At 43.6% G+C, this 27,436-nt stretch overlaps 1 protein-coding gene across 6 annotated transcripts in view; it reads right to left on the bottom strand.

The window, feature by feature from the left end:
- RAPGEF1 (Rap guanine nucleotide exchange factor 1) overlaps positions 1 to 27,436 on the bottom strand; it is an 84,285-nt gene that overhangs the window by 32,278 nt on the left and 24,571 nt on the right. For all 6 annotated transcript variants that reach the window (XM_088065715.1, XM_088065712.1, XM_088065711.1 and 3 more), the window contains exons 2-9: positions 20,275 to 20,414; positions 15,808 to 15,986; positions 12,980 to 13,136; positions 8,601 to 8,689; positions 8,081 to 8,233; positions 6,583 to 6,706; positions 5,120 to 5,303; positions 4,043 to 4,558 (exon numbers count right to left, since the gene is read on the bottom strand). In XM_088065715.1, coding sequence (XP_087921841.1) covers positions 4,043 to 4,558; positions 5,120 to 5,303; positions 6,583 to 6,706; positions 8,081 to 8,233; positions 8,601 to 8,689; positions 12,980 to 13,136; positions 15,808 to 15,986; positions 20,275 to 20,414 — 1,542 coding nt within the window. The remainder of the gene's footprint in view (positions 1 to 4,042; positions 4,559 to 5,119; positions 5,304 to 6,582; positions 6,707 to 8,080; positions 8,234 to 8,600; positions 8,690 to 12,979; positions 13,137 to 15,807; positions 15,987 to 20,274; positions 20,415 to 27,436) is intronic.

Here is a 27,436-nt window from a genome sequence, read left to right as displayed (position 1 = left end):
CAGAAGTGTTGGTGAAAAGGGCATCACATTAGACACTTGTGTAAAATTAAATCACTGTAACTCAGGCCAGTGAGCCTGAATGCTGTCGGAAGCCTTAACTCAATCTGCAAGGGAATAATGAAGAGCTCTTTTATCTCAGCTCTTTATGGGGCTAATGCATCCCATCGTCATGGCAGCTCCCCTGCCTGGCTTGTTACAATTAGTCCTGGGCAGGTGAGCATGTCCCTGCCTCTCCTTTGTCATCTTTGTTTCCAGGCAAAGTGTAAAACAGTTGTGATGGTGAAATACAAACCTGGTGCTGCAGAGCGCAAATCAAAATAGGCATCATTAAAATCCTGCCAATCTAGAGCAGGAGAGTAAGAGAGTAAGAGACCAAGAGTGCTCCTATGACCCCTGTTTGCAAAGGGGCTTCTCTGCCCCTCTCCACTGTGGTTTTAAACAAGGCAGAAATTGAATAGCAGATGGGAAATTACATCAGCAGCTCAGTCTGCACGCCCTGCAGCAACTGCAGAGGGAGGGATGGGGGCTGCAACTCCCCAGTGAGCAGCTGGGGTGGAGTGACAGTCTCAAAGCAGCCCCCCGGGAGAGAAGGGAGGTGTGAGAGAGAAACCTCTCCCACCACATGCCCAGTTTATGTCAGTTCTTAACCCAGACAGAAAATATGTCAAATTTAAAAAACCATGAAATCTCAAACTAAGGCTAGGAACACCTTCTAGGCAATCTGCTTGCAGTGCCTTGGCTGTCATTTCTGAGGGAGCTAAAGCTGCTCAGGGATTTCCAGCACACACCAGCTCTGCCCATATGGTAAAAGTCACAGGTACTCCTCTCCCAGGAGCCAGCTCTCCTGGAAGCAACGTGCAGCTGCAGGAGAGGACCAGTGGTTGTTGGAGTCTGAAGGGGTTATTAGGAGATGATCAGCACTAAGGCACACCTGCAATAAGGTGAAGCACACCAGCATTCCCCCAGGGGCTCAGTGACAGCCCAGCCTGACCCTGGTGCTGCTGGCAGCTGGGCCCTGCACAGGCACAACAGATTTGTGTGCATGGGCAAGAGCCAAAATAATGGACATTCTTAAGCTATACCACACAGAACTCACTGGAGAAGTCAAGGTCAATGAGCCAGTCATTGCTGTCACCTCTGGGAGGAGAGCTGCTCCTCACAGAGCTCGAATTATCCGCTAGCCAAGCCCAGCCTGCCCTCAGCGTGGCTCCTGCAGTTAAATACCAGCTGCTCACTGGGCACCAGGCTGCGTTTTGTTCCCACTGACAGGGAGGGAAACATGAATAAGTGCCTCACCAGTAGTTTCCAAGCTGTTTGGGGAAAGGATCTTGTTATTTCTGACTCTGAGCTCTTAATGGCAGAAGCTGTTCCATGTCTGTGTCTTGTTCAGCAGGAGCACAACGCTGGTGCTCAAGCAGAAGTCTGGAGTAATTTCCCCTTAGCACAGTAACTTGTGCTCTTACAGCAGAGTAAAATAACCATAACTCATGCCAGACTAAAAGCCCTATCACTCCTCTGTTTAAATTATACAGAAGTCAACTCTTGGAGGTCCCTCTGAGCACTGCTCACAGCAATGCACAAGGTTAACTCAAGCAGATCTTCTGTATATTACCAATAAAAAGACCATCAGTGTCTCTGCTGCAACACTTAACTAACTGCCAGCTACCCAAAAGATGACCCACAACAAAGGCACTACAACCAAGTCCCATCTGTGTGAGCTCTGGATCTTTTTAACAAATCCATGCATCTCCTCCAGATCCCAGGAGCTTGTTGAAGTTGTGGAAGCAGCCCTGTGTGATTACACAAGAATATTGGCATGCATTAGCCTCTGGGCAAAAAATATCCTGGGTGTCACCACAGAGCCTAAGTAATGTTTGATTGGCCTTTTAAATGCTGAAAATAAAAGTAAAATTAGCAACCACAAATCTGTGGAGTAAAAACAATTTAAAACAAGTTCTCAGTGTCATATGAACGCAACTAAAAAATTTGCAGTGGTCAAGTATCAGCTCCAGGACTACCAAAAAGTCTTGCAGCAAGGATGCTTTATCAAATCATCAGAGTTGACAACGTATTAGGTAACAGCTCCTACCTTTCCTAACAATGCAGTCTGATCAATACTCCCAAAATTTCTGATAGTGCCAGATTACAATTAACTCTAATCCAACATCAAAGAAAATGCATGCAAGCCCTTGGTACTGAGGTTAAAGTTGTGCTCAGGTGATAATGCTGATTGCTTTTGAACTTGTTTTCAAGTAACTCTTTGGCATCTTGTGTGATACTAGAAAACAACATGGGGCTTAAAGACACAAGCAAACAGCTCAGATCTCTCTTTCAAATGTCGAACGTCAAACTGCCTCTAACCCAAGATTCACCCAGGAATCTCCCCTCCACTGAAGCTGCCTATGTGCACAGAGGGGCATTTCCCTACATCCATCCCAGCCTGAGAGGTGTAACAGCCACCCCTCATTAGTAACAACAGATCCACAGGATCTGATCCTGCAGAAATGTGCTCTATATCACAGCCCCTGGCAGCTCATACTGCAGGTGAGGATTTTGAACAGCACAAGCTGTAACAACCACCTTTGGCTGTGCCCATTGACTTCCTTTCTGTTGTCCACAAAAAACTATCTCAGACTCTTTTTTAGCTGAATTTAGTGTCTTTAACTGCTTGATTACCAAAGAGGAACAAAAGATATTTCCTGCATATGAAGGCACCTGGATTAACCTTCATCAGGTGGGTCGAGCCTTGTGCTCTGAGTAAAATCCCTGAGGGCTACTCATGTGAACTGGTCACTTAGGGATAATGGAAATGCTTTTAGACAAGGCATATTTTTAAAGAAGTGACTGGCAGAGTGCACTACATAGGAATGGAAAGAATATACCCTGACACCACACACCCCTCTTACTCCCACTTTATCCATAGAATTGCAGCATCTTAGACTGGTTTGGGTTGGAAGGGACATTAAAGAATCCATTTTCAACTCCCCTGCCATGGATAGGGACATCTTCCACTAGGCCAGGTTGCACAGAGTTCCATCCAGCCTGCCCTGGAACATCTCCAGGGACAGGGAGTCCACAACCTCTCTGGCAAAAATTATTCTCAGTGAGAAGTCTGTAAAGTGCAGAAAGGAGCCAGAAGGCCAACTCAGCACTTTGAAATCAGTTCCTCTCTTGGGCTGCCAGCCATGCAGTGTAATGCTCTTCCAGATCTTGCATACATTACCTCCTCATGCAACACACAGCTGCAAAGCCAGCCAGTGACCAGCAATCCAGTATCTGCTGGATCTCACTGTGTAGTCCACAGCTCTCCCTGGCAGAGCACTGTGGCTGCCTGTTTGGCAAGAGGTTTCACATTTTTCAGCCACGAACATTAAGGAAATCAGAGGAAGGTTGTGAGATGGAGATGTGGTCAGCCCTGGTGTGCCAGGGGACAGGAGCCTTTGCTTTTAGAGGCTGCTTGTTTTAATGATGTGGGAAATTCTCAGGCATCCAAAGGAAATGAGATCCTCTAGCAAAACAGCAGTACTGGACTCCAGTTAATAGTGCTGTCTTGCACAGCTATGTGGGTGACTGTGCTCCTATTGCCAAGTAACTGCTCTGGCAAGGCTGGGTTTTGGACACAAAAGCAGTCCTTTCTCTGAGCTCTTGGAGGGGACCCAACTGTTCTCTGCAGTGGGAAAACAGAATTGGGGAAGGGGGGAAGGAATGGACTTAAAAAGGGAGAATAAACCAGAAAGATCTTCAAGGCAGAGTGCCTCAAAGAGTCACATTTAGGTAAACAGAGAAGTAACATGGTCTCTCTACAATAATGAAGATGCTGTGTGATTCCAAATCCTGTGGGCCTGGATTGATCTTGGCCCCAGGAATCACTCCCTGTCCACCACAGCACTGACATTTCCCCTCCATGTCTTTGATATTGACTGACTGCTTTTGAAACTCAGACTCAAACAAGAGCATTACCATGATCACCACTACTTAGTGATGATCAGAAGCACGACAACTGCAAGGTAAAAGTAAAACACGAACACAGGAATTTGCTTACTGTGTTTGTTTTTCTTCTCTGGCAGAGGTGGCGGCTTTTCTGGGTCACTGTTCAAATCTGGAGCAACAAAATCAGCAATGAATTCCACTGGTGCTGAAGAGTTTCCCTGCTGGAAAGGCAGAACAGCGGCAAAGGGCGTGAAGGGCATTGACGGGACAACCACAGCATTCTGCAGGTCATCCTCGGAGATGTTGTCGTACTGGGAAGGGTGCCTCTCGTAGGACACCCTGCAGCCAGAGTTATCCAAAGTCTGTGAGGCTGCACTCCTCCTCTTCTTCTCTGGTAGAGCTGGGGGAGTCTCTGTTGGCTGTGCTGCTCCCGAGAGGCTGCAGAATTCTGGTGGAGGAGAGCTGCCCTGCGGGAGCTGGAAAGTGTGTCCGTGGAAAGGGGAGCCAGACTCACCCAAGGACTCTGGCAATGGGCTGAGGACACCTGGCCCCTGCTGAGGTATCTGATCAGCGTTGGAGAGGTCCTGCTGCAGGAATTCATAGTCTGGATCATAGTGATCTGATTGATCTGGGTAAACAGAAAATGACCTATTAGTTTCTGTCTTTTATTGTCTAGTCCTCAGTTCTGTCCCTCCCATTCTATCAGTTAATTAATCAGCTCATTTTAATCAGAGTGGAACTTCCTCGCAGCTGGGACCATCTTTTTTACACCTTGTGTAACACCCAGACTTCTTTTTTGTAAAGAAATTAATTCTTCACACTAGCAGACAAGTAACAAAAATTCAATAGGTGGATGACTGCAGGCATAATTTGTGTCACATTTATATTTTTATTTTCTTTCCTCACATGTAGAAACAACACTGCTTTGGTCTACCAGGACAGTCATTTCTGCAGACAGAGCTGAAATGAAGAAAACATTCCACTTGAGTGCTGAACTGAGTTTGAGAACATCACCTACAGCAAGGGAAACACATTCCCCGGGGTTTTTTCCTCTGCGACAGAACAGCTCTGCACTGAACCGCCTGCAGCAACTCCAAGACAGCAGCTGCAAGTGCAGTGCATTTACTACATCAACTGCTACACCTCAGCTCCCAAATGAGAGGGACAGGGCCCCAGCAGCCCCCCTTACCCAGGGTTTCACAGCTTGTGTTGCGGGAGCACTGCCCGCTGTCGCGGTCCAGAGACGAGAGCTGCTCGTCAGACTTGCTCAGTTTGCCGATGCTGCTGCACGGAGAGAGGCGAGGAGACTCCCCCCCATAGGAGTGGCTTCCACCTGACAACCTCCTCTGGGCATAGCAGTCAACATCAAAATCCTTCAAGACAAATAAAAAGTCAAAAAAGAATCAAATCACCATCACTCTTGGCAGCCTGCTAGTGAGGAAGATGCAGCTCCAGTAGCAAAGACCTCAAGGGAGGGGAGAGGATAAGTGCTGCTGGCCCTCTCTGAACTCATGGAGAACACAGAAACCCTCTGATCTGGTAAACAGCCCATGCCAGGGAGCTCTGTGTGTTCTTGACCTTGAGCAGGAGTTGCTGTGGCCCACACTGGACTTTACAGATGCTGAGAAGATGACCAAGCTCTTCACAGCTACGTGTGTCTGATGACTGCTTGTCATGACACTGAAACAACGGAATGACACTGCAAGATTTCCATGACATACCTGGGGCTTTAGCAAATACTTGGTTACCTCAGGTGCATGCAAAAGAAAATTAACTACAGAGAGATACAACTTTCTGTGCCTATGGCTATGGTCACACTTCAGGAATTACCTCAAGCTTATTAACCTGTGTGCGAACCCCTCTACTATTCTCACTCTGTCAGAACAACCTCAGTGTGACTGTAGAGTGGCCACAGCTTTATCTGAGTCAGCCAAATGACTGTAGAGGCTTCCTAAGTCAGAGCTGAGGCTTTGGGGATGAGGACAAGATTTGATTTTTGTGCAATTTCATATGATTCAGGTCCTCACTGCTGAGCTAGTAAGTTCCTGAATGGGTAAAGCAAACCTAGCCATTTACAACCTCAGAAATCTCAGACAAACACAAGAAATGGAATGTGATTAACTCATACAACTTTCCCGTTTTTCTACCAGAAAATGTACAAACTTCCCCAAAACACCAGCAGCAGTCAGAGCAGTAGCTCAAACTACTGCTTGAGTTAAAAGATGTTTTAAATTGTGACTGGATGAAGACAGACTTCTGATCTCACTCAGCCACATGCTCCCTTGGCCTGTGAATAAACCCCGGTGAGATCTCAGGGAGCTCAGCCAGCTGCTGTCCCCTTATCTATTGGACATGGCAACACTCAGGCACTGCCATCCTCACACTCTGCTACCCCTCAGGGCAGCAAAGTTTGCAGCAAGTTGTTAATTAAACACAACAACACTGTAAAAAAAAAATAAAAAATTAAGCCGTTCACATTATTTACGGCAATGCTGTTCCTGCCACTGCCACTCCCACTGCAGGCTGCCTGCGCTGGGCTGTTTGGGATGAGCAGGGACATGCAGGGATCTGTGTGGCTGCAGGTCACAGCATCTCCCTGAGCTTTTCCTCCAGTTCACAGCACGTTTCCCTTGGCTTTCACAAAGACATTACCTGTCTGTTGATCCCAACAGGCAAACTGGACCCACTGGTAGCTCGGCTCATGGGGGCCACAACAGCCACTCTGGTTGGGGAAGGTGCTGACTGACGTTTCTTAGGGGGCAGTGCTGGTGGAGGGCTGCAAGACACAACAGGAATTGATGCTTCCATCACTCTTCTAGAAAAAATATTTTTTGAGGCTTCACAAGTTGTTTTCCAGAAAGCTTTTGTCAGCCAGGAGCTATTCAGCAAAATGTATCCATTAAAAATATCGATTTCAGAATACTCTCACAGGTAAGGTCCTGTTAAATGATTTATTTTTTAAAGTTGGTATTTCCCAAACAAAAACAAATGCTGTTCTAAAAAGTATTTTTAATGGAGCTAATTAGCATGGTAATTATTTCTTAATAAAAGCAGTGAAAATCCAAATTAAATGTTTTGGTTGACCCAAATATTGCTTCCATTCACAGAAGTCCCTCCCCCTCAAACCTTCCAGGTCTGAAAAAAGCTCAAAGTTTCACAAATTTACAGGACAGGAAAATTCTCTTTTTTGGCCTTTCCTTTCTTGGTGAACTTTGGGGAACAAAAGGGTCAGAGCTGTTCTCACCACATGCACTGTGAGAGCCCCCCCCCAATATTTTGGCATGAATCTCTGTCAGACCAACACATTTGCAGTAACTTGTGAGAGTTTAACCTTTTGACTTTTAGTTTTTGCTTCTAATGACACACAATTCTGGTAGTCATCAAGCCTGAGAAGTCCCCAAGAGCACACAGTCTGTTCTTGGAACATACCAGGAAATTTTTATATAATCTTTGAGAATTCATAAAATACACAGAAATGTGATTCTTTTTGTCAGCCACAGCCCTTGATGCCGCGTTTTCAAATTAACACAACACGTATTTTTCACACCAGCCATTAGCACCAGTACTAGAGAAGGAAAAACAAAACACATGCACAAAAAACTTGCAAATTGGGGGTTTTCTCTTCCTTCTCAAAATAGCACATAGAAACTTTCATGTGGTTACTCGTAGAACAGGGTAAGAACAACCAAGCACAAGGTTTTTTTCCCACACTCTTGGCTTTCACTCTTAAGCTGTTAGACAAAGCTGAACAAACTGCCTGTGTAGGACAGATTGGCAACTGCCCCCCGAGGTTAAAAGAACATTTCCCACTGGATATAGCAACCCAAGACACTTGTACAGTGTGGAATTCACATAGTTCTACATATTTTTATGTTTTTGTATTTCATTACAGATTTATGTGATGCCTCTCATGTGTGGATGTCAGGGCATGGCACTATGCTCACATAAAAAGTAGGAAAGGAAAAAACACAAAAAATAATGAGACAGAACATAAAGTAGAGTCCAGGAGCAGGGAAGAATTACTCTGGAGGGCTGGAAATTCAAAAGTAACACCAACTCTCCTCTCTGGTGCACATTTTGCAAGGTTGTTTAAAAACCAGGCTGGTAAAAGGCACAGGTGTTCTTCAGTCAGCTGACTGGTCAGCATTACCTGTTCTCTGCCACACGAATGCTGGGCAGAGGGGGTTTAGGAGGTGCAACTTCTTCATCCATGGAGTCAGTCAGCAGCTCGTTGGATTGTGTCAAATTAGTTGTTTTGTTGAGGATCTCCATTTCTCGGTCAGTAAGGGGAAGTTCTGATGGGCTGCAACATGCAAAACAGAGATTGTAGATCGTAAACCACAGCTGGAATGTAGCCCTGACAGATTCAAACCTATTTTAAATCATGTGCTCTCAGACACCTAGAGCAGAAGGCAGAATTTGCATCTGCAGGTGGAATTCCATGTATATGCAGAGCTCAGTGTGCATGTGATACAAAGGGATGTTGCACTGCCAGATTTTGGTGTCTTTCCTATCATTTCTCTCTTCAGTGATCCTACTGATGGGGGACCACATGAAGAACACTACACCACCCTCTGTAAAGAACAGCTGAATGATTTAACTCAACTGTCAGCAGTCAGAAATTATCCCTTCAATATCAGTCCTGCCCACAGAAGAAATCAGTGACCCACCTGTCAGATTTACATGCTGGTAAACTGGGTTTAACTGGGCTTGTGGGAGAGGGATGCTCCTGCTTTTCAATCGTGAGTCTGACCAGCTCCTGATGGATGGAGAGAAGAAAAAGAGAATAATCACAATTTGCTGAATGCTGCACTTAAACATCCCAGAACACAAAGGGATGCTACAGCAGCAAAGTCTTGGTTATGGTTTAATGATGGTATGGACACAGAGAGATCTGAGTTGGGTTTAAGTCTGGTACAGAGCCACACAAATGATGCAGAACAGCTACTAAGGAGCAGCCTGCACCCAGAGGAAGTTTAGGCAGTATCTGAGTGAAGTTCATTACCCCTGACTGTATGGTGATTCTGCACAAAACCCACATGTGTGTCTTTTTGCTGTGCTTCCTCTTTATCTCACAAATGTGTTCCAGTCCACACAAAACCCTAGATAAATGGCAAATTTGCTTTACACACACAGATGTAAGTACAAAACAGTCTTACCCAGTGGAGTACTTCATCTAGCCAAAACCAACATTAAATAATTGCTTTTTATTTTTTATATTTTATAAATAAGAATGTATTTGTTCCAAAAAGCAAGTTTTCTGTAAAATGCCCAACCAAAAATTAAACAGTAAACACCTCTGTTAAAAGGCCTGCTTCCCCTGAAGCCACCTTTTAACACATTAGCAATAGGAGACTTAATCATTCAAGGAGCTACTGTGGTGTATCTGTTATAGGCAGATAAGGCTCTGGATAAAGAGATAAAGGCATGATAATCCTGAACTCTAAGCCTGCCAGCAGTCAAAGCAACAATCATTCACACCAGAAAGATGGAGAGAACATTTTATGGATGTCTGAGGCTGACAAATAGATCTCCTCCTCACAGATACAACAAACACATGCCCCTCTTACAGGCAGGCTGGAAAACTGGCAGTGCTTCCTGTCACTGTTGGCTTCCCAGCATATTACACAAAGGAAACTATAAAGGATCAATTTTAATTTAATTTTTTTTTAAAGCAGCCTGAAGTACAGTGTCATCATTCCAGTATAATCTTTGTGTCCTTGTCTGTGAAGCTTGGAAAAAACTGGCATTGTTCTCTCAGTGCAGTAGCTGCAACTGGAATGTCATTGCCATCATCCCTCTGAGGAAGGAAAATACTCCAGTTCTGGTAGTTTTACATAAGGTTCTACTGCAAGCTGAAACTCCATGGGGTAACACACACACAATGAGAGGAATAAGCAGAAAACACCATCCAAGTGTCCACCAGAGCTGACTTGGGTCTCTGTACTCTACTCACACTCTTGGTGTGAGCTGGTGCTCCAACAGAATGTACACTGTGTTACCCAAAACCAGGACAAACTCAGCTTTCCTGGGAACATCCCACACAGAGGGAAAGAAGAGAGCACAAACAGATGTCCATGGGGACTAAAACTGTGAAGATGTCCCTGCTGGGACAGAGAGCCCTGGTGAGGAACAGTGTGTTCTGAGGAGTGACCTGATGAGTAACATCACTCGACTCTTTCGGCATCACGGGGCTGAGTGATGACACAATGGATTGCCACCTTTCTGCCCTCTGGACAAAATCCCACTGCTGAAAAGGTTTTTGGACACCCTCATGCACTTTAACAGACTCAGGGTTAGACCCTGTGGGCCAGGGAGGACTGCAAGGGAGCACAGAAAGGGAAATAAAATATATGGGCATTCAAACCAAAAGCCAAAATACTCCTTAAACATCTCCCTGAAAAGGCTATGGAAAGGAAAGTGTAATGTCGCCTTTTCCTGACCTTTCTTCACCACCTTAGAGCAAAGCCAGGCCAACACTGCAGACTGTGGTGGAGGCTGTGCCACAGCAGCGCTGAGGAGCCCCAGACACTCGGGGCTGAAGTGCTCAGTTTTCCTGTTTTGCCAGTCATGATGGACACACAGTTGTCTACCACATGGGAATGTAGGTTAAAACAGGAGAAAACCAATCCAGTTTGGCTCGGAATTATTCAAACAATTGGGACTAGAGGGAAAAAACCTAAAGCACCTTCCAGCAGAGGTACCAAAGCAATGCATGATTGCAATTACCTGAGAGGATCACTTTCCTTTCCAACTTTGACAAATATCACCAGACCCTGAATGTTTCTCCTCTCTGCTGTCCCAAAAAGGAGAACTAGCATTTGGAAATCAAGCCAAAATCCTTAGCATACACACAGACGTAATCAGCACGCAACTGAGCCAGATGCACATTATGCTATTCCTTATCAGCAAGGAAAGAGATTCCTGCAGCAGTAATTAGAGATAATTAAAGCCTCTCTACGAACTGTGCTACTTCAGCAAGCTGAAAATTCCACAATGAGATGGATTTTTGAGAAGTTATGTAATCAAACCAAGGATTTTTTTCTCCTGCCTGGCAAAGCTCTAAAACCTGAGATCAAAATATCAAGTAACAGAGGTGAACAAGAGTCTCCTTTATGCTTAATTCTGAAAATAAAGAAGTAAGCACTGAAATACGGAAGCAGATCTTGTGTGATCTGCCAGAAAAACAAAATAGGCTCTGCTTTGGAGAGAAGTGTCCATCTTTTCAGTTCTGCAATGTGGCTTGGCCTTCCTAAAATAAACCTTGTTCCTTGCTGTGCAGGAGGTGAAAGCACACTGCTTCCAAATGCTGACCTCCTGATGGGCAAATACTCTCCCATCTCCCCAGACAGCCACACATCTGCTCTAAGGCTGACCAGACATGAGCCAGCTCCAACTGGAAGGCCAAAATAACTTTCAGTCTAAAAACAAAGCAGAGATTGATACAGCCATGCTGCTGAGCAGGGCTCCACAGCTCAGACCCAGCACTGCATGGACAAGCCCATGTTGCAGGCCACAGCTCTGGCTGAAAGACAACAGCTACCAAGGGTTGAAATATTGCTTGAAGTCACAGAACAATGAATGTCCAAGTCTCCTGCAATGAGATCACACAACTCTGTTCCAGATCTGAGGATAACACATTTCTCCCTGGGATTGTGCAGATTCAGCCAGTGATAACTCACCATTTGCTAGGGAATTACAGTTCAGATACCACAGCACAGATATTCACATCCTGAAAATTGCTGCTGAATTCCAGTGCTAACAGCAGCTGAGATTTTAGGCTAAACTCTTTTCCTCTTTCCTGCTGTGCAAATTTAAGACCAGCTTTATTTTTAAAATGTGTAGCTTAAAGTTAAAGAGCATATTGTGCAAAATAATCCTAGAAAATCCATCTTCTATAGGTGATAGAAATGATTTGTTTGAAAGATATTTATTTAAAAGGCTCATAAAGTAGATAGTAGTATCTTAGTATCTGTATTTGAGTAACATTAAAGAGATATCCAGATGATGCAGACATCAAACCAAGAGGCCTGAAAATGAGACAGTCAAAGCTTGGGAGATCCACTTCATTTTTGCATTTGCCTCCATTTTATAAAACTGAAAACAGTGAAAGATACTTGGTTCTGATACATAATTCCAGGTGAAACACCTGCTGCAGTTCTTAAAACTCTATCCCAACTTTCCTTGTGTAGTTGATTTAAACATTCCTCTTCAGATTCAGCCCTGCTCTTAAAAGAGATTTAACTTCCTCTACAGTTTCCAAAATAAGATTCCTAGGAGATATGACAGTCCACTGATGCCCTGAGCCCAGGTCAACCAAACTTTTACCAGCAGTGCTAGGACAGGTGAGTGATCACCCCAGAGACAAGCCTGGGACACAGAAATAATGGGCACAAGAACCTTACCATGAGGCAGAAGAAAAGCCAACAGCTTTTCCAGGGTGGAACAGGGAGGGAATGCTACAAGCAGATCTGACAATGGATACAAAGGTTTCTGTTAAACATGTCCATTAGCAATGCAAAACTAATCTCCAGAAAACTGAGTTTAGCTCATCACCTGTTCCACACCCTAATCCAGCTGCTGGAAGTGGTGATGTATCACTGACAAACCCATTGAAATCTCTCTTAAAAGATGGAGATGGAGTCTTTCATTCTCTGTGGGCATTGACAGGGAGCATTTTCATTTTATTTTGCTGAGACAGAAAATGTGCAAACCACGTCTTGTAATCTGCATGGGAGACTGGGAATGACTTGCTGAAAATTTAATACAATGCTGAATAAAGATCCATTGCTTCTTCCAATTCATCCAAATGCCAGGGTGAGCATGCCAGAAGTTCACATTCAGAGCCAAACTATGCTAGTCTTTAACCAGCACTCCAAGAAAGAACATTTAATTTATGGAACATTTGATTTAAGGGGTAGTTTACTGAAGGCAGAAATAGGGTCTTCATATTTTACCTGCTCTTAAAAACACAGTTTACACAGATCTCTTCTAAAATACATTATTATATATTCTTTATAATAAAATTTACAGCATTTGTCTCATGTACCTTGACTCCATCCAGAACAGCTTTTATGACATCCTTCACTGTTGTCACCATCTCCTTGTCCTCTGAATTCACCCCCTCCAGCATCACCTGATCAGACCAGCGGATGAGGTTGGCCAGGCTCTGGTACACTCGGCTGTAGCAGGATGAGATGGCAGAACTGCACAGCAGGACAGGGAGCAGTTGAGAAAAAAAGAAAAAAAAGAAATTTTGGCGATATTATCAAATGTCACAAGAGTGAGCTTCACACTGTGCATTTCACTGCTTTGCTCTCTGACACTCAGAATTTGTGCTGAGCAGGTGACAAAGCTCAGGCTTCTCCTCCAGTGCAGCTGCTCCCCTGTTCTCTAACACCAAACAATGACAATTTGAAGGTACAAACCATCAACAGCTCATTCCCAGGTATCAGAAGGAATTATCTGAGATGCAGGTTAACACAGCAATGCTAAAAATAACATTCTTTACATCTTAATTTACAGCTCCTTCCTGTGCCTTAACTTTAAAGATAAGTATTTAAGCTCTACAATTAAGTTATGTTATTTCAGTATTATCCTTCTTCCTTATTAGCTCTCCCCAAACCACCTTGGATCACTGAGAGCTGACTCTACTCATTCCTTTACAAATCACTGCCTCACTGTTTACAATGCCTGAAAACATGTAATTAAAATTACTTCTTTAGAGAAATTGAACTGAATGAATTTCAGGTTTGAAAGAGGAAGGGTGTTGCTCTGTTTTGTTTTTAATGAGAAACAGAATTGAAGCTATTGTTCTGAAGGGGAAAAAAAAAAAAGTTTTGGAAGGATGACAACTTTAAATAAAAGTTAACTGTAACAACAGTGCTCCCAGGCATTTTCCTGGCCATTCTGAAAACACTGACTTCATTACTAAACAAGGTGTGTTAACAGTACTGCTGATGGCAACACTTCAGCAACTCTTTGTCACGTTAAATCAATTTCAAACTGCATCAAAACCATAAACAGATAAGAGAAGGTGTAATCTTGCAATCATTACTGATACAAGTTGTTCCAAATCTTCCCATTTCTCTCTGGTATCCATTTTACATTGGCTTAACTCCAGTAACTTCATTATCTGTGAGAAAAGAATCAAGCCCAGGAGCTCCAATGAGTTTATTTAGGTGAATGAGGTTTGCAGGACTGGGGAAAAGAACTACTGTCAAGTTACAAAACAGAGGATACAAACAATGGCAAGGACTTGATTGTTTGGTTGTTGTTTGGTTGGTTTTTTTTAAGGTTTGCTGCTTGCCATTTGTTCTCATATCAAATGAAACTAGCTTGATAGGAGGTATCTCCTAAACAGGGCCCTCCCCCATCTCTTTCTAAGGCTTTGATTTCATTGCCATGAATCTTCAGTCTGCTTCCTTCTAAGAAGGCAGTAATTGAAAGCCCATTTTGTACAAGATTTAATTACTTTTTTCCTTGATGCAAATGCTTCCCCTAAAGTAAAAAGAACTCAAACAATAATTGTAGGGCTTTCTTTGTCACTGACACAAGTCTTGCTCACTTTTCTTGCCATCAGAATCACCCCTTTGTGTCCTGCCACTGAGGCACACAGGTAGGGAGAGAAGGACGTGGCTTTTTGATAAAGCCCTTTTGGGATTTTTGGGAGGCTAAGTGAGGCAGGGCATGGACATGGGATTTGTGCTTTAATGCACTTTGTTCCCAGAGAGACTTATCACTGTGTAGAGGACATTCCCATTCCAACAGATTTGCTCACTATGGTTCAACAGATCCAACCTCAACTGGATCTTACCTGTCCCAGCCACAGGTGTGATACTCACCCATTTCCTCCTTCCTTTTGCCAGAAGCAGCCCTGGCCTCAGCACTGGGGCCAAACACAACTGAGCATCTCTGTTTGCAAAGTATTTGGCACCCCAGTGCTACTTCAACTACATGATAAACCTTCCCTGTGCCAACACTAAAATAAGCCTCTTGGAAGGAAAAAATTTGGAGATATTTAATGGGAAAACAAATAGGAACAGCACAAAAACTGGCAAGATTTCAGGAACCAAACATCTGCATTTTTCTGCTTAGTTCTGTGCTTTTCTCTATGTTAACTTTGCTCTTTCAGTGTTATTCAACTATGTTTGTTTGTTTTCTGTAAATCAACTGCTCCAGCATCCATGGGATGAACACCAACAATATCTCTATGGCTTGGCAACACCACAAATTCCTATAATCCATGCTGAGCTTTGCTTTGGCAAATTTCTACTTCTTTCCTGGCTTCAAACCCACTGCCTAACCGGTAAAAACATAATACACATAATCTGTTAAAACATAAAACAATAATCTGTTGAGTGCAGCAGGAATGAACTTGGACTGGTTAATCTGCTGAAGTACATCTATTTACTTCTGTATCTGATCCAGTAAAATCCAAAAAAGCAGTTAAGAGTGCAGGCTCAGACTTCTATAATATCAGGGTGGATAAATTAAGCACAAAAAAGGATTACTTAGAAGATAAACTCCTTTTTCAGGTGAACTTATTGGATTTGTTAGCTTTTAGGATACCACCATGGACTGCAGAAACAGGAATACCATCTGAAGAGAATGTCCCTCTAGAAAATGATGAATTTCCAAGTTTATGCTAAGAACCGTCCCTTCCTTCACTCTGAAAGCTGCCTGATTTGCTTTATCTTTCCACGACATGTGCTTCTTCACAGCAGGGAATCTGCTTTTAAATGGTGTCTGAAAATCACCACAAAATTAATAAAAACAGCAGTCACTTCATCAGCATCTTCTGCACGAGGCGGTTCTTCAGATAAAGAAGGAGCCTGTTGATCTGCCATGATCCCAAAATCCAAGAAGGAAACTCACCTTTGCTGGATGCGTGGGTCAGTTTGCACCAAGGGCAGGATGGCTTCCAGCACTTTACTTGCTGACCCTGGCAGCATCTCTAATACTTTGTTATCAATTGCCATTTTGTCCACAATAGTCTTAAAGTAGCGCAATGCACTAACAACCTCCTTCTCCTTTTCCTCTAGCCATGATACATTCTAAAGAGGAGGGAAGAAAAGGAGAGATAAGTTAAAACTTGAGTATTTTTAAGGGCAGGATTCCTTTAAACAACCCGAAATAGGTGACACTGAGGTGTATTCCAGGAGGATTGGAAAAAACCTCTTCTACCACAAACACTTTTAAATTGAATTACTGCTCTTTCAAAGGAATAGTCAGTGCAAGATTACACCCACACTTTAACCTTCAGAATTACCTGCATTCCAAACTGAAGGCTGATCTTGATCAGTTTTAGGCTAAGATTAGCACCACTGATGACATCAAGGACACTGTTTTGAAACCTACACCTTAAACTGGGACAGTGAAAGAAAAAACATTTCATGGAAAAGTTTGGGTTGGAAGGGACCTAAAGCCCATCTCCACCCCCTGCCATGGCAGGAACACCTTCCACTATCCCAGGTTGTCCAAGCCCCATCCAACCTGGCCTTGGACGCTTCCAGGGATGGGGCAGCCAAAGTTGCTCTGGGCAAGCTGTGCCAAGGCCTTACCAACCCTCATCGGGAAGAATTTCTTCCTAATATCTAACCTAAACCTGCCCTTTGTCAATTTAAAGGCAACACCCCTTGTCCAATTGCTACATGTCCTTGTAAAATAGATGAAAATATCCAAATAAACTCTACTCTGATGAGCCTCCAACCGAAATCATTTTGTGATGCTGCTGGAACAAGAGAACTCACACAATTTCCATGAGGCCCAACTGTAAAAGCAAAGTTTTGGCACTGGTGAATGGATGTTGCAGAAGGGAACAATTCATTGGAATAAAGCTGAGTTGTGGTCACCAATTTTTGTGCCACCACCAACACCAGAGGAGGAAATTCAGAAGTGATACATGATACCTCAGGGCATTCTGGACAGGGATATTTTTTAAAAGTTTACAACAGTATGCCTGGAGGACTTTTAATGCCACAAGTAGTTCCTAAGGGAGATTTAAATTAACGACTGAACACTGCTAGAAAAGGAGCAGAGAGCTTAGCAGAGTCAGATTTCATCCATTATCTCCTCAGTAAATTCAGCTTCAAGCATTAATGACCTATGGGCATTGTGTGCTCCCCATATTCTTGTCAGCTGTTAAACTGCTGCTTTTCTGCAAAATCAGGCCAGCAGCACAAAAGGTTTTAAGAAGAACAATTTACAGACAGCACTGGTTAGTAATTTGGGGCCAGTTGCATAAAAGGATTAGAATCCCAAATTCCATCTATCTCCAACTTCAGAAGTCTAAGTCCCAATCCAAGAACTGCAAACCACCCTGTCATTTTCTGTCTCATCTGGGCAGTGCCCAAAATCTGCTGCTGGTTGCCCTCTGGGCAACATTCTTGCCAGGAACCTCAAGTTATGATCTACAACCCACAGTGCCCTGAACTCCCTTGCTGAAGAGCATCCTGGCAACTCACTGGGATAAAAAATGACATTTCCCATTCTGCAGGGATGCAGCCCTCACCACTGCACAGTTTATTCCAGGATATAGAAACATTAAAACATTAAGGCTGGAAACGACCTCTAGGATCGCTGAGTCCAACCATTAATCTATGGAGAGCCTCGGCCTCTCCCAAGAAGATTTTGCACTTCATATGAAATGATCACACATTTTAGGGATCAGAGAGTCTGTAAATTCCCTGGGTGAGTACAACCATGGCCCAACAGTCAAAGCTCTCAAACAGAAGTGAAAAAATGTGGACTGCAGTTCCTGCTCCAATGGCTGTTTATGGGCTTCATTCAACAACTGTTTCCTGTAGAAAGGCTTGTGACTTAATAGCTTAAACACTCTCCTGGTGCACAGGAGGGATGGGCCTGACAGAGTTCAGGCCTGAGAATGACAAATGGAAACAAAAATCCTTCCACTGAGCACATCAAGGGATGTGACTCCAGCCACCGGACACTGTCTGTGACACAGCCCTTTTTTCCCTTTTTGATTTTTTTCCCCTGCTAGTTCTTTGGGTAACACTCCCCAGGAGCACTTTTTAATGAATCCTCCTCCAAGGTCCCAAGGTATCATATGCAGGTGTGTGTAGGTGTGCATAGAGCCATGGAATGCTTTGAGTTGGAAGGGACCTTAAATCTCATCTCATCTCATCTCATTCCACCCCCTGCCACAGCTTCCACTAGACCAGACTGCCCCAAAGCCCTGCCCAACCTGCCCTGGAACACTTCCAGGTTTGAGGGAGCCACCCCTTTCTCTTCTGGGCATTAAACAAGAAAAAGCTACAACACAGGCAAAACAGCATCTCCTCTCCACTCCCTGCCTAACACATATAGGTATTTTTAGATGATTTCTGAAATTTTCCCTTAATAATCAAATTGCAAATGCATCATGTGTGAGACACAGCTGACCCAGAAAAGGTCAGAATGAGCTGTACAGAATACACCCAATTACAAAAGCTGGAATCATCCTTTTTTTCCTTACATTTTGGCAGTGTAAAACCTCTCAAAAGTCTGTATATAGCACTGAAGGACACTACAGCTCCTACAATAGGATAAGAATCACAGACAGGGTTCAGGGGACAAAAGGAGGTTCTGAAAAGAACTCCCCCAGTGTTGCCCCTGTCTGGATATAAAAGAGAACAGGAGATGATGATGTTTGCATGACCTGAGCACATCCTTCAGCTTACACATCGTGATTTTACATTAACTTTTAGTATTTCTATTTCTGCTCTGCAGTGATTATCTACTTCAAGAGCACAAAAATAGCATCTTAAGAGGGAGAAAAGGATGGTATTTGGTTTATCAAGTGAGTCTTCTGACAGAAAATCGCCCATTTGTCAACTGATGTCTATATTCCAGTGGGAAAACCTGGTGACAATCCAGGCACATCCTCTTCCCTACTCCCTCCACACAAAGCTAATGAGTTGACTACATCCAACTAATTGATTAGTTGGACGTAGCTATTAAAATAGGTAAGGAATGAGCCAGAAATCAACAATATTTCACAGTATAAAAATGAATGCAGCTTAAATAATCATATACAGTAATAAAAAATACTGTGAGTGTTTTGTTTTCCAATTAAAAAAAAATCCCAATCTGTACATAAAAAATGATTTTAATGTCCAGCATGGCTTATTAGTAAATCCTCTTGCACTGTTTTTAGGGGAAAAATAGAAAAGCAAAATCTTCATCTATTATTAACATGCATTTGCTATAGACCACATTTTGAAAAGGGCTCTTCATTTTCTAATATATTTAATGTGGTCACATATCAATTTAAAGTAAGGCCTATAAATTATTTCAAGATACCATCCTGAAACATCATTGGAATTAAAAGCCATCAAGGAGTACTCTCACTGTTACTTTAGTTTTGTTTTTGGTTTTTTTTTTTTTAATTTTATTTTTAAATAGCACCCAGTAATGCAAGGTGTTTGGCTCCCTAGAAAGCATTTCCACAGCCTCCTGGGGAAAAAACTTGCAGCCTGTGGAAAAAGCCCTCATCATCTTCCACCTGATGGTGCAGAAAAGGGTGAGGAAGCACTGCAGAAACCTCTCTGGGAGTCAAGCAAGTCACATAGCCCAAGAAAACTTTATCTTGCTGGCTGCTCTCAGTAACTCTGCCACAACTCTCAGCAGAGACAATCTGAAAAATTCTGCATGTCTGGAGGTGCACACTGGATGAGACTTTTAACAGCTGAGAATGATGTTTAGTTATTCTAAACAACCTCAACTGTTCTTAATTTCTGGCTTGATTTGTATTTGAAAACTGATTGCAACAGTGCTGTCACAGAGACAGTCTCCAGCTACATAATCAGGACACAATAGGAGAGAAGATAACACAGATCAGTTTGTGACCTCATTTCTTAGAGGGCCTGGAGTACATTTGGTCTGAGGAACATTGTGCTGGATCAGCAGCTGCTCAAACTCTTCTGTGTGACTCTCCCAGCTTGTGTCATCAGAGATCCAGCACATCTTTGGATCAGCTTCAAGGATGTTCCTGCCTGGGTCTGGGGTTTTTAAAAGGATCACACCCCAAAACCAGGCAGCTATTTGGAGGCTGTAAGCATAACTCACAGGGTGTGCATCTGGGGAGGATGTGTCAGGCCATACACCACGTTCCACAATGAGTTATTTAAATGCCTGTGGAAGGAGGTCTCATCATGCTCTCCAAAGGGAATCACATGTCTTGATTTAATACTACATAATGCTGTTTATAGGTAACCATGAAGTGACCCTGAGAATCCCTGAGCTGCAGAATTATGCACAGAACAAGTTCACACAGCAGATTATGATAAACTGAGTACCAGGAAGCAAGAAAGCTGAGGATAACAGAACATGGCCTTTGCTTACTTTGTTCACTGACTTCTCTGGTGTTTTCACTGTCAGGTCAGCTTGCTTTCCTTTCTTTGAGGGTGTTCTCTTTATTTTTGGTGAATGAAACTTGCCCTTCAACTTCATCGTGAATGAGGAGAGATGGGAACGCTCAGAATCTAGAAAGACACAGAAAAGCATTACTGGATTAGGGTAAATATATTGAAACCAGGGGCATGTAATAGTATTATCTGGAAGACACTTGTACCACGTAAATTTACTGAGTGGAACATGATAAAGAAAATTAATAAACTGTGGCTCTATATTATGTTTCAAACCACAATACCACCATAATTTCCTGCTTTCCTCAACCACAACATCACCATAATTTCCTGCCTTCCTTGGAGACAGGAATGCTGCAAAGCGGAGGCAGGAACAGTGGGGCTGCTACTGCTCTGTGCCTTGGAGGGAAGAGGAAAATCACCTCTCTTCGAAGCACTTATCTCCAACAGGTCCCCAAGTACTTTACAAAGGAGGCAATCATCGTGCCTCTTTGGCAGATGAGCAACTGAGTCAAGGGGCTGAAGTGACTCGACCTCTGGCAGAGCAAAGCCCTTGGCTGTGGGTCAGTGCTGGGAGAGCTCTGCCTCGGACTGGGACCTGGCTGCTCCAGAGATGGAGAACACAACCCCAGGTAATGCCCTTCCCAGGATGCTGACCTCTAGCCACTCAGCAGCATCAATTTTTAATGTGGGCCCATGGATAACCTGATCAAAAATGCCAGCCCTTGTCCTCTGCAATGGATTTCACTTCCAGTGTGCCAGAAAACACAGAACAGAGGAACTGCTTTGATACCAGGGCATCCTTCAAGATGCTAAACTGCAGAAGTGCTCAGCCCTTTTAAAAATTGTATTTTCATTGTTTTTTGAATACCTAAAACTAGAAGTCTCAAAGGTTTGCAATCATGCCATATGCAGGCTTACTGTGGAAATACATTTTTATCTGTTTAACTATGAAGCTAAGTAAAACTAAGCTGCCTTGTAGAGAGCAATTTAGAAAGTATTTTGAGCAAAGAGCACTTTAATAAATGAAGGTCTGAGTTGCTCTCTAGTGACCCAGATAATTCAGCAGAAGTTACCCAATTTGTCTGTAACTACATTATCAAGAAAAGTACACAGTTTTGCTGTATGTTTAATTTTTCTTTTAGATTATTTGAGCATTAACTGCACTGGCTGTAATGAGTCCAGAGGACAGCCCAGTGCATGCAGCACTGCAGCACCTCGTTAGCATGCAGACTGCAAACAGCAAAGGCTGCTGAGTCAAATCTAGCACCCAGCAGCTAAATACCACAGAGCAGTGCTGCTCCTCCTACTCAGAAACCACCTAACCACAGTTCAAGGAAAGGAACCTGTCTCCCTTTAAACCTGTTTTCCTGCATGTTATGACCCTCTATGAGCACACTCACCAATACTCTGGTCAGGGATGTCCTCTAGACCAAGATTTTGCAGGCATCCTATGAATGGAAGCTGTGTGAGCACTGATCCTAATCTAGTCTGCCTGCAGACCTGCTCTCCACTTACAGAACTAAATGTTTCCCAGGTTTTCCCTGTATCCTAAAGTCCTGTTTAGTGCTCTGAGGGAGGCACTAAAAACCTTGGCCACTGCAGATAAATCCAGGCGTATCAGTTGGCCTCTGAAGAATCACTTACAGCAGCTGGCACCCCAACTTAGCAACAATTTACGTCAGTGCTTTACATCCACAAGAGGATCTCCAAACCTTTAAAACCTCTCTGTCTCCACAGGGTGCTGAAGGTCACCGCTGAAGAGAGTTCCTGGCTGCTGTGATAACACTCTTGAACTCCTCCCCAGAAAATCATTTGTATTTATTCCATACACCATATGAGAATTTCCATATTTGCACGCATATGCACGCTTGCCATGAAATGTCATGGTTCTGAATTAATTTTTCAAGAGCTGGCAAACAATTACAATAATTAATCTACAGGGAAGTAGTGTGACAGCAACAAATTGTGTCTGGCTCCACCACTGGCTGCAGTGAGATCCAAACTGCCGGTCTCAGTAAGAAAACACTCAATGCCTGCAAAACCCTTGGTCACCTACGTTGATAATTTTGGATTATAGGGACAAGATATTTGGAAGGGAGAATGATTTCAGAAGATTACCATTTCCTTTTCTGCTTGCCACCAGACATCTCTACCCACCCTGATGGGACAGGCACATGAATGGCTGAACCAACACGTCTGCATGGTCAGCACCTCCAAAAGGAGATGGCATCAGAGAAAATTCCTTTTCTGCTGACAGCAGATCCTCTTCACCACCAGCAGCAGCCAACCACTGCCCCTCTGCTCTTTTTACCTTTTGGGCACACCAAACACCAAATCACTTGTGTGTCACACTCTGAGGGGAGACAGACACACAGAGCAAGGACAGAAGCAAGTGGCTGGAGCAGAATAGAAACTGCTTAAAATAGTACTGGTGAAGTGAACCAGCTGACATTTGCAAAAATAATAAATGTTATTGTTTGAACAGCCCTGCTAAGTCCTGCTTTGAAGATCACAAATTAATGCAGCTTTTTACTGCCATGGCTTTCTGTCTACACCAAGCACTTTCCAGCTCTCATTTGCTCACAAGTTTCTGATGCATTTGCAGTTAAACAAATGAGTCACAAACCAATATTCCCTGACACTCAATTACACTTAGCACTTAAAATAGCACTTTTCTTGTTCCAAGCACATTACAAACACATCGTCCTCATCCTTAAACAGTCAGGCCTTAACCTTACTCTGCAGATGGGTAGCAGGCACAGATGAAGCAAATTGTTTAAACAGAGCAGAGGGTGAGTCAGTGACTCTGGTACAGCATCTCCATCACTCTGCAGGCCCTCAGCCCTCTCCCTCCCCCTGCTCATGGATCAAGCTGTGGAGCTCCTGTGATTATGCTCAGTGAATGCCAACAGAATTATCTGGCACACTGGGCTTTACAGTTTGCAAGCTGATACATCATTCAAGCACTATAAACAGAATTTGCTTTGTAATGAATCTGGATGAAATGGTATAAAAGAGAAGTGACACTTGAGCAGGAAAGGAATCTAGCTCACAGGTGTAAGGAACCTAAGCTTTTACAGATGAAGCCTGAAACTCTCCTCTGAAGAGTACAGCTGAGCAAGACTTCCTCAACTGGTTACAGCAGCACTGGTTTGCTTTGAAAAAGTAACTTTTTTTAATACTATATCCTAATTTAAATACCTTACGTGTCCTGTGTGTCTGTCCAGTTAAAAAGTTCAAACAGCACAGCATGCCTTCACAGATTAAATAATGAGATAACATAAACAGAGGCAGAAAACAAAGCCATGGCAGTGCTCAAACCACTTCTGTCCCTCTGCTCCTTCCTAGCTATCTACAGTAACCAAACCCCTTAATGCAGCATTGAGGTTGCTCTGAGCTTGGGAGTTTGCCCACTGGAAATTATTCTATCATATTACCCTCGCCTCTTGTTGATGAATAGCCAGCAGTGTTTAGCTGGAGCCTCAGCACTGGCTTTCTCCTCTCTGGTGTGCAGGCAGAGGGTACCCTGCACTTACTTCTATGAAGTGTCCAAATACTTGTGAGATGAATGGGAAAAGTCAGGGTAATAAACTCAGTGAAGTGATTTCAGCTGGAAGGAGGGAAAAGAAAAAAGTTGTATCAAAGTGTTTCTGTCTCAAAGGAACCACTGACTTTCCATGCCCTCGTATTTCATCCGTCTGGATGCTCTCTGCTGCTGCACACAACTGGAAAAAAAGCCCTTCAAAATGACTTTATTACAGATCTGAGTTTCTTGATTTCTGACTGGAAGCTTCACTACATCACTCGTTTCACAGCCAATTCCATCCCCTGTCAGTGAGGCTCCCGCTCCGCCGTGCTTGAACGTGCTCCAGCTGTTGAGTCACGGCCCTGCTCAGCTCCCAGGCTCGTCTCCTCCGGCACGTGTCTTGGCTATGACCACACACACAACACCACAGAGCTCGCCTGACATGCCTGCTCCAACCAGCCCCGCTGTCAGGTGTGGCCAGAGGGGTTTTTCAGTACCCCTCAAGCCCTCAGAGCAGACAGAGCATGGCTAAGAACACGGCCAAGCAGGAGCCACCCGATTCCCCACCAAGCTCCAGCAACTGGTGCTGCTGCCAGTTTCCTCTGGTGAGGAAAGACCTGCAGGTTTAAAACAACAGTGGATTAAAAGGGAAGGCAGATAAATCAGCTTATGTGCTTGTGGGCAAAGAAACAAAGGCTGCTTAGGAGAAAGCCAGCAAGTCAAAGCCCAACATCCACCTATGCCACAGTCAAATGGTCACTCTCCACTTGGGTTCAAATGAAGGCCAGAGTAAGTAAAAACACACACAAGCTGGTGAATTCCACCGAGCTAAGCCAGAAGCAAATTACTTGCTTTGAAGTCAAAGTGAAAGTTCAGCCTTTTACAGAGCTCAGTCACAGCAGAGTTTCCATCTGCTGGGTCCCACTCGCCAGCCTTGTGTAACCAGCACATGGGAGCCTTCAGAAATGGGAAATAATGCCCTGCCTGCTTCTGCATCTCCTGGTCCTGTTTTTGTCACTACTGCTCCATGACAGGGAGGCTCCAGCAGCTGGGCCAGGTCACTCAACTTGTCTAATGATTGGATCATATAAAACTAATTGAAAATATACTTATTTTTAATTAAAACCCCACAGATTTTAGAATACAGTACTTTTTCTTTCCTTCACCTGAAAAACTAAACCCTCCATCTTCTCTTACTCTCTGTGTGTTCAAACACCAAAACCCTGCAGCTTTAGTGGAGATACAACCTTAAAAAAGGGTTATAGTTCATTTTCCAGCTTGTCCTGACTTTTGGAGCTTGTTAGAAAGAATGAAGTGGAGTCTAAAAATCTTATACCACAAACGGTTCCTTCTTCAAAGGCCATTTAGGTCTCTGCTGGATGCACATATTTAAAAGCTATCAGATTAAAAATAACAGCACACATCTCTCCCCATGTCGTAATGAAGCTATTGTGCACATTTTTAATCAACTGCTCCTGCCACTTTTGCCACGAGTCCTTTGAAGGCAGCAGTGACTTATGTAATGAGTTACACAACGATGCCCATTAAAATGGCATTTGTTCCCTTGGGCTCAGCTCCATCATTTGAGAAGACAAAAGGCAAGTTGCAAGGCTTCAACTAAACCCTAGCTGACAGGGACTTTAAGGGTTCTGAAGCAAAAGGCAAAAATAACGAGCCAGAGTTCAAAATGACCTTTCTGCTGAGGATGTCTGTGCTGTGATGCAGCACCCAGCGAGAGGCTCTAGGGCTAGGGCTACTCCAGATGCAATTCTGCTCTCAGAAACACAGGAAAACAGGTGATTCAGGATGGACAGAGAAGCACAAGAGCTTACCACGATAATCAAGGAACATTCTGCAAAGCAAACGTCTTCCTAGATTTTATATGAATATCACTAGAATTCCCAACATCTTCCTCCTTCCCTTAAGGCAAGGGCTGTATCTGTTACATACCTGTAAGCACAAAAATCTGGGAGACTGTGCCCTGGCTAAAGCTTTTAGGCTCTCTTGTAATGTAAATATTAAAATCAGTAACTGACAGAAAATCTAAGCCTTTGAGCTTTGCAGGAAACAGCTGAGCTCCTCTGCAGAAGAGCTGGCACAGAAGGCACAGTGTGATGCTCACCAGTGAGCTGTGGGCAACAGAAAACTACTGCAGGGGCACTTGTAAAAATACATTTGAATAATCCCCTCCTGTGACAAAATGTTCAAGCCTGCCAAAGTGTAGCTATGAAGGTGGAGAGAAAGCATGAGGTTTCAAGGAGGGTTGAAGAAAGAGATGAAGAGGACCCCAGATAAATTCCCCACCCTTTCACACCTGCAGTGGGTCTCTAGTTCTCCCCTTAACCTGCAGTCTTCAGCTACTTTTCACACCCTCTTTTTCCAGAAGTCTTGAGGATGTTTATAAGCCTAAAAATGCTGATATGCAGCACTTGTGCAAGGCTGCATGTTCCTAAAAGGATGAACTTGGATCCTGAGTACAGAAAAGACAGAATGCAACAGAACAGAATTAAAATATCCCTTTTAAATGTATAAATATCCCTTTTAACTGCAGCATATCACTGCTGCATCACAGGTGCTCAAAAGCCTCAGAGACTGAAGCAAAGAGAACTGATGCAGAAACAAAAAAAGACCTGGTAGGGGACCTGGAAAGAAGAAAAAAAAGGGGAGGGTCTGGTGTCAATCAGGAAGTTTGCCCACCCTAACCTTTGTACCTTAGGTGGAGTTGTTTGTAAGCTGCTCCAAGTCCCTCTCCAGGGAATCCAATTGCTAGGAGAGCCACCAGGTTTTAGGGGAAAAGGATGGAGGAAGGGCAGCTGAGAATCAAACGATCATTCTTGAGTGTTAAAGAAACTTTAACATCACGTCACCTTGGAAGCAGCCAGCTTTTGGGAGCGGAAAGACCAACTGCCCTTTTTCTCTTCTGGCAGCATTACAGTGAATGAGCATAAACCAGTGAGCATTAATGATGTGCAATGACAGCACACAAACTTCTCTGGAAAAGGGAGGCTCAGTTCCCCCTCAGCTGGCCAGGCAATGCTCACTGACTCACAGGCTTCATTATTTTTATGCCGCCCTCTGGGGCCTCCAGAGGAAGCAAAACATTTTTATTTGTCAGAGAGCACATTTTTATTTTGATTTTTTTTTTTTTCCTTCTAAGCAGCCATGAATGAGGCATCTCCAGCTGCAGCAATCTCATGTGGAAAGAGCTTGCAGTGTTTGCAAGGGAACTGGAAGGGAGAGAAGGTAACTTATCAATTCAGCCACGTCTCCCAACTGCAGTGAAAAGGACTGGGTTAGTCAACAACATTAATTTTATGGTGCATTAACACTACAGCTCTTCTTCCTTACAGTATCATACTTGGAGGCAAATCTTCAGGTTGCAAGTAGAAAAGATGCACACAATCAAGCAGCAAGTTCAGAGCAGCTGATCAGATTCTTTCCTACTCCACTTTTTGCCTGGTATTTCAGAACAGAGAAATCTCCTTGTATGCAGATAAACCAGGAATCCTTTACCTGCTGAAAACTGCAGCAGTATTGCTCAACTGATGTACAGGAGAAAAATAAAAGAAAAAAGCAAAAAGCTAAAATAAATCAAACAAGGAGGGATTTA

This window comes from Pseudopodoces humilis, chromosome 22, assembly GCF_049639895.1.
Source record: "Pseudopodoces humilis isolate 2021_Gansu_Grassland_sample_001 chromosome 22, ASM4963989v1, whole genome shotgun sequence".
NCBI lineage: Eukaryota > Metazoa > Chordata > Aves > Passeriformes > Paridae > Pseudopodoces > Pseudopodoces humilis.
The sequence above is the reverse complement of the archived record's forward strand: the minus strand, read 5'-3'. Positions and strand labels throughout refer to the sequence as shown.